The sequence below is a fragment of the Carassius auratus genome, chromosome 21 (genome assembly GCF_003368295.1).
Source record: "Carassius auratus strain Wakin chromosome 21, ASM336829v1, whole genome shotgun sequence".
Taxonomy (NCBI): Eukaryota; Metazoa; Chordata; class Actinopteri; order Cypriniformes; family Cyprinidae; genus Carassius; species Carassius auratus.
In genome coordinates this window covers 14,876,672-14,885,031 of record NC_039263.1, presented here as the reverse complement: position 1 = coordinate 14,885,031, position 8,360 = coordinate 14,876,672, and the positions used below count along the sequence as shown (strand labels likewise).

At 38.3% G+C, this 8,360-nt stretch overlaps 1 protein-coding gene across 1 annotated transcript; it reads left to right on the top strand.

The window, feature by feature from the left end:
• Positions 1-7,412: 7,412 nt before the first annotated feature.
• Positions 7,413-8,360, top strand: LOC113038103 (olfactory receptor 10J5-like). The gene has a single exon (XM_026195304.1). The coding sequence runs from the start codon at positions 7,413-7,415 to the stop codon at positions 8,358-8,360; it is 948 nt and encodes a 315-aa protein (XP_026051089.1).

Genomic DNA, 8,360 nt, shown 5'->3' with positions numbered 1-8,360 from the left:
GAATCTCAAAAAGGCATAAAAACCTAGTAAATGTCTTGATGTACTACAGACATGCAAATGTTAGCATTTTATTAATGAACTGTAACGGAGAACAACTATGCACAATTTGTAAACATACTGTATGAACAGCATTAGGCACAGTATCATAAAACATTCTAGAAAAAAATTATGTTTTCACTGCTCACAGATCCACTCTTGCATTTTCCTGTTTACATTCTTTTTTGATTGAATTACAAAAATGTTTAATTGAAATAGTATATATTTAAAAAGTACTGATATTTAAATAGATACTATTTTGCTTAAAAATTATAATTTGTGACACAAATTATGCAATTATTGCCAATAATCAGACTTAATAGAATCTAATGAAGCAACCCTTATTATTCTGATTATAAATGAAATTATTAAATTACTGGTTAGTTATGTGTTTTTATTTTTAATTATGCTGCCTTCAAGCCCTTCACACAAACCCGGGCCTGGTTCCCCAAAACGTTCTTATTGCTAAGTAGTTCTTAACCTATTCCTTAACCTCTCTCTTAACCTTATGGCACGATTCCCGACACGTATGTATGCTAAGTATATCTCCTGTAAGTCACACTTTCATAAGGTTGGTCTGGACCATTCGTAAGCTCTCTCTTAGCGTTGTTTGAGCTCAAGACGCTAGTCACCGCCACTGTGCAGCAGTCTTTAGAAATCAGCGCAGCGCAGTACAAGTCAAACTATGGTATGACAACAATGATTTTATGGTATGAACATTTTAAGACTAATAATAAAATATGTTCGCAATGGATACAGGCTTATTTATGAAGTTGACTTTATTTGGTATTAGAACTAATATGGTGGTAATTAGCCTAGGCTATTTCATAATGTCATTAAAGTGTTTACATTGGCAATCACTTTTGATTATTAAAATCTGGCAAACAATTTGGCTCTAAATGGCTAAGATTTATAAATGGGTAAGCATGGTGGTGTCCAGTAAGCGATCCAGCGTGTCCTTGCATTGAATCAAAGACGGCGCCGGCCAAGGAGCCGTTTAGTCCATGTCAATTGGATTAAACATTTTGACATTTTGAATGACGTGGCTATATTAAAAGATTTTGCCTCCCAAGACAATTCATTATGGAGCTGCTGGAGCTTCTCAGACCTGCGCTTGCCAGGCTAACGTGGTGGAATTTCGCTTTAAGCCTTGCAGCGCTAAGGTTTTTTGCCACAGGTAGCTTCATCGAGGTCGTGGGAGAGGGCTATGGCGTAAGCAAGACCTCGGGGTAGAGGTGTGTCCACACGGTCACCAACGCCCTTCTGCGCCATGCTGGGGATTACATCCGGCTGCTGGCAACATGTCAGGAGGTCAAGAAGGTGCAGCAGGGCTGTCATGCCATTGCTGGCATCCCCAGCGTCTTGGGCCTGGTGGATGTCATACTCATCCCTATCGCCTATCCATCAGTGATTGATTAGGCATATATATCACGAAAGGGATACGCGGCCATAAACGTGCAGGTTATAGTGGACCATAGGGGTGTGATCTCCGACCTGGTGGCAAGGTCCGGCAAAACTTCAAGTTCCTCTGACGAGAAGCTTGGTGCCCTTTTTTTACGTTGCTTTCCCACCATATTTTGTTTCTAACTCTCTCTCTCTCTGTTCATTGTAGATAGGTTGCTTTTTATTGAAAACATTAATAAAATCAATACCGCATTAAACAGAAGTAACTGCAGCTGCTTGCCAATCAATTCTAATTGTAATCGTCTGAACATTACAATTACTTGTCCACTTGATCCGATCCCCACTCACCTCCTTTAAGCGATCTCTTCTTCACTCTGGAACATTTCCCTCAGCATTCAAGCAGGCTCGGGTAAGCCCACTGCTCAAGAAACCATCTCTAAATCCAGCGCTCCTTGAAAACTACAGACCGGTATCCCTTCTTCCATTCATTGCAAAGACACTTGAGCGAGCTGTGTTCAGCCAGCTTTCTATGTTCCTTGTACAGAACAACCTCCTGGACAGCAACCAATCTGGCTTCAAAAGTGGCCACTCAACTGAGACTGCTCTGCTCTTGGTTACTGAAGCCCTGCGACTAGCAAGAGCAGCTTCAAAATCCTCGGTACTCATCTTACTGGACCTGTCTGCTGCTTTTGACACTGTTAATCACCAGATTCTCTTGTCCACCATCAGAAAGATGGGCATCTCTGGAACTGCACTACTGTGGGTTGAGTCCTACCTCTCTGACAGATCCTTCAGTGTGTCTTGGAGGGGTGATGTTTCAAAGTCACACCACCTTGCTACTGGGATTCCTCAAGGCTCAGTACTTGGACCACTTCTCTTCTCCATCTACAGTACATGACATCATTAGGATCTGTCATTCAGAAGCATGGCTTTTCTTATCACTGCTACACTGATGACACCCAACTCTACTTCTCATTCCAGCCAGATGACCCAAAGGTAGCTGCTCACATTTTAGCCTGTCTGAGTGACATTTCTAGCTGGATGAATGACCATCACCTTCAGCTTAACCTTACAAAGACAGAACTCCTGGTGATTCCAGCTAACCCATTGCTTCATCACAACTTCTCTATACAGCTGGGCTCATCAACCACTACTCCTTCGAGGACAGCCAGAAACCTAGGTGTTGTGATGGATCATCAGATAAGCTTCACAGACCACATTGCTACAACGACCCGGTCCTGCAGGTTTGCCTTATACAACATTAGGAAGATTAGACCCTTCCTGTCAGAGCAAGCCACCCAACTTCTTGTCCAAGTTCTTGTTCTCTCCAGACTGGACTATTGTAATACTCTCCTGGTGGGCGTTCCTGCATGTACTGTCAAGCCTCTGCAATTGATCCAGAATGCAGCAGCGAGGGTTGTCTTCAATGAGCCAAAAAAAGCTCACGTTACTCCTCTCCTCATCAGGTTACACTGGCTACCAGTAACCACTCGCTTCAAATTCAAGGTACTGATGCTTGCCTACAAGACGACCGCTGGCACTTTTGTTGTTCTTTTTGTTGACCTGACTGCTTCTATTGTTCTCATTTGTAAATCGCTTTGGATAAAAGCGTCTGCTAAATTGTTAAATGTAAATGTAAATGAACATATTATGGACCATTTGATAATTTAATTTATTGTCTATATTTTACTGAGAACTTAAACTTTGTTAAAATAAATGTTACTGGAATAATTTAAGGAATGTTTCATTTGCATAGAATGTGTTGTTTTTCTTAACGCTGCAATCCACCTTCGCGTGAAGTGGAAAATCGATTCCTGAGCAATCGATGCCAACTAAACTGAGCCCTGGTATTTGGCCTCCCTCATTTGATATGTAAATGCATTTAAAGTGATAGTTTACCCAAAAATAAACATTACCTGAAGACTTAATCACCCTCAGGCCATTCAAGATGTAGGTGATTTTGTTTCTTCATTAAAACAGATTTGGAGAAATTTAGCATTACATGACTAGCTCACCAATGAACCCTCTGCAGTGAATGAGTGTCGTCTAAATAAGAGTTCAAACAGCTGAAAAAAACTAACAAACAAAAAACATCACAATAATCCAGACATGATTCCTGCGGATTAATTAATGTCTTGTGAAGTGAAAAGCCACGTGTTTGAAGTTTGAAGTTTTTACCTTAACACCACTGTTTCGTGCCAAAATACATGATCATAATCTATAATAATGTTTCCTCCAGTGAAAACTAATTAATGACATCAGAATGTGTGGAAGTCAGTTTAATGCTTTATCTTAACAACACTCCTTTTTACCGCTTTACACTTTATCAGAAGGTTGCTTCATTTTACATCTTGGAGTCTGATTCATTATACTAATGGTATTTTTCCACTGCATGGTACGGCACAGTATGGTTTCTTAACGTTCACTTTTGGTGGAATTTCAATTGTTTTATTTTTAGTACCACCTCGGTTGAGGTTCCAAGTGAACTGTACCATTACTAAAACGTTCCGTGTAAAGGCTGCTGATCATTGATTGGCCAGAGAGAATCGTCACTACCTGCGTCACTGAACTGGCAACACAAACACAACTGAACCACTAGATTGAAATCAGCAAAGCCAGCAAAAGATCGAATGCAACCTATTTTTAACTAACAAAATGTGGCTGTTTTGTGGTCTTTTGAGGAAGTACAGACATTCCTCTCGTTGATTAGAGATTACATTCTGAAGTCTGTTTCGTTATACTAAGACTTTTACATCTATACAAGTCCGGGAATAAAAAATCCCTGCTGGCTGGACTAAAACTAGCTCTAGCAGCAAATTAGTTGTCCACAACGGCCTACCAGCCATCAGAATGTGCTACCAGCTTCAAAAGGAAAATAAAGACAAACTCGTAAAAGAGGAGGGGAATTCTTGACCACTGAATGTCAGGAGGGCAATTTAATGCCTCATCTGAAGGATGCTCCTTTTCACAATCTTAAATCTGCTAAATTACACTTAAACAAGATCACGTGACCCTTTGACAGCAATGCATGCATAGTCCTTCATTCTGCACACTTTGTCAGAAATTGTATATATCCTGCCAGTAAATTTTGAACCACTTTTTATTTAGCCCACTATGAATACCCCAGTAGTCAGGGACATTCATAAAAGAGAGACTGAACAATCGGCAATAACACGTTTCGGTTGTGGTTTCGACTGTAAGAGAATCAATAGACTCTGTACTGACCCCAGCACTCCGTGATCTACATTTCTTAGGAAATAGTTGGTTCACAGCAAATTATCCGAACTTCTTCATTAAGACATTAATATGCTTCACCTGGAAACCTAAAGCTGCACTAGGTATACATCACATATTAGCACAAAAACTTAATAATTTTAGCAATCAATTGAAAATGTACACATAATGTATCAATCTTACTACTTACAGGTTGTGGTTCGGAGAGCTTGTCAGTACAAATTAAGAAGATTAGAAGCAAACAAAGATAAAAGCAGAGATTATAGACACAGTCCTTGATAAAATTACATGCACAAAACAAAAGGTTTGAATTGTATTTCTGTGGAATCCTTGAACACAGCGATATCTTAACATAATGTAAACACATTAATAGAAGAGTGTTTGTGGGCAGTGCAAATGTGTTACTTAGTGACAATATCTTTATTTATCATGCAATTTTTTGATGAACAACTTTGTATATTGTTTTCATTTAAGGATAGCTACATTCTAAACTGCAAAAGAGATATTTTTCAAAAACCAATATGACCTGCTCTTTAAGAAATTAGCTGGAACAACAAAAAAAAATAACAGACACTGAAGATAAGAGCAGAAGAAATAATGTCGGGGGGCCTCCTGAAAGCTAATCTTTCCAATACTACCACATAGGGGCGGAGCCGATGCGCCTGCATTGGAGCCCCAGGGTGCCGGTGGAAAGTGGATCGAGTTAAAATCGGAAGTAACATCATTACACCAAAAACAGAAATTTACCTCGCTTACTGGAATGTATGGATCGGCCACCATGCTGGTCAAAAGGAGATCATCACCAAAGAGCTGCTGATGTGCAAGATCTCAATCATGCCATTATTTGAACTTCAGCTTATCGGATCCAGAACAACAACTGTCAACAAAGCAAAAATCATGCTGTTTTACTCTGGAGGGGAAAAAAAGAGAGGCTGGGGTTAGCTTTCTGGTGGATGACTGTGAAACAATGTACAAACTTCATAATCATCGGGAAAAAGGAGGCGGGAACCGGCGGACAATCAATTCAAACTTTAATAATAAAATAAACACAAAACAGCGCAGCAGCCCCTCACAGCTGACTGCCGCGCACAAACAAATTGTAAACACAAACTAAAACCCAGGCCTGGTCCTCTTTCATCCTTCGCTGTCGTCGCTCATGTTTTATATCCTTCCATCTCCTCCGTGGGACTCGAGACCGGTGGGTCGAGCAGGTGTTGCTCATTTCTCAATCACTCGACCGGCCACGGCCCGTTCGCACGGCTCTCTTTTATGTTAGGCTATTTCATTTAAGTCAACATAAAAGCAATTATGCTAGGTCTAGCATTCTTTTATGTTACTGAGTACTGCAAAAAAAAAAAAAAAGGCTTGCAAAATGGTATCCACGCACATTTAACATTTAATCTGCTTGTTATGGTAAAAAAAAAAAAAAAAAGAATTACAGTACAGTCACATTAGTTTATGCAATAGCCTATGAGACAGCCAATGATCTTAAACAAGCGTTACTATAACGATAGTAAATGGTGATCAGCAACCAAATAATGTGGAAGTTTACCTTGGTGTGACTTCTCACTTTTTGCAGACAATGCAAAGGCACAGTACAGTAACTTCAAGTTTTAGCTCACAATGTTTTTTGTCTAGATAATTTCCATTGCTAAAATATTTCCAGTGTCCTACCTATAATTAATTTTGCTGGACAAATAAAATTCATTTATTTTAGCTAATTGATTTAGGTACAGATTTACTAACAGCTTGTACCAACAAAAACAACCTGTTTAACTTGCTTATTTTGCTCAAGTCCATGAACTATTTAACTTTATATGTCATACTAACAAGAAACTATGCTTCTAACCACAGGTCAAGACCTGTATTTCCAGCCACACAACATTTCAGTGCTGTATGTGAATGTTTATTGAAACTATGGATTTGGGAAACACCAAATCATTGAACTATGTTAGCAATGTCGAAACTTGCAATGATAGTTGGCTAACTATGCTTCAAGGGAACGTCCACATTAAAGGTTAGAGAACAAATTCACCTTACACTGTGTCTACACCGGACGCGAGAGATGCGGTGTGGTGCGACACACAATAAAACTCATTATAATCAGTGATTCTGTCTACACTGGATGCGGCGTGACAAATCACTGATAGAAAACTGCTGCTGCTGCATCCTATTTATGATGCATTCACACAAATTATTTCTATGGTCGCTTTGTCGTGTCCAGACAGACTTTTAGAAAGAATCTCTAATGACAACATAGTTATATATATACTGTATATAACCCTTTGGTGTACCCTACCTAAGTGAGCAAAATCTTGGGTTTACCCTACCTTTTACAGCATAAGTAGGGCCTTTTGCACAAGTATTGTAAGTATATTTGACATTTATTCATTTTAAAGTGTTAAAATGCTAATTGTTAAACTCTTAATTAATCCCAAGGAATTTAGCATGTCTCTTATATATTTCCCTAATGACAAATCAGTAAATATAAAACCAAACAGGACCTCACTACTTTAAATTGTGACACACCATCTGTGTATACTGTACATTTATTTCGCTATTTTCTGACCGTGGCTACTTTATTTCCTTAGGAAACAATGGTCATTTAAGATTCATGAAATATATGTTTTAGTTAGGTTGTTTTAATGACCTTTGATTAATATTGTGTTTTGTTTGGTTGTACTACATAATCTTTGTTCATTTTATGTGATTGGAAGGACTGTACTATGAATAACATGATGGATAACATGTCTTATCCTCTGTTACTGACACTTATGGTGCCAAAAGAAACTAAATCATATAGACATGTATATTTTATTTGCTTTCTTGCCTTATATCTAATTATATTGTCGATTAATATACGTCTTGTTGTGGTCATTATAATGGAGAAAGCTCTTCATGAACCAATGTACATATTCTTATGTCATTTGTGTATAAATGGGGTTTTTGGAGCCTCTGGATTCCACCCTAAATTTCTGTCTGATTTAATATTTGACTCATATGTGATCTCCTCTAATATGTGTACTTTGCAAACCTTTGTTATCTATAGCTCTTTACTTTCTGACAACACAATATTAACAGTGATGTCTTATGATAGATATGTAGCTATATGCAAACCTTTAGAGTATCATTCCAAATTAACTAAAAACACCTGTGTGAAACTAATTCTGTTCTCATGGATTGTTCCTAACTCCTTGACATTTGCAACAGTCCTGTTATCAACATTGAGGCCCTTTTGTAAATATCACATTGACAAACTATATTGTGACAACTGGTCAATTGTAAAACTGTCTTGTGCACCCTCTTTTGTTAATAATCTCTTTGGATATGCCATTACTGTTTTATTTTTGAGCTTTATAGGTTTTATAATTGTGTCTTATATTAAACTGATCTCTGCATGTAAAGCATCTTTAGAAAACAGAAGGAAATTCTGGCAAACATGTTTGCCACATATAATTTCACTTATAAATGTCACTATTGCTATGCTTTTTGATATCTTGTATAGTAGATATGGTGCAAATGATATTTCAGAGAGTTTGCGTAATTTTTTGGCTCTTGAACTGGTGATAGTCCCACCTGTGTTCAATCCTCTAATCTATGGGTTAAATATTAGAGCAGTGCGCACAAGAGTTTTCACTTCATGTGTTGCATCAAAAGTAAATGTTTCACAAAACATCATAACTTAA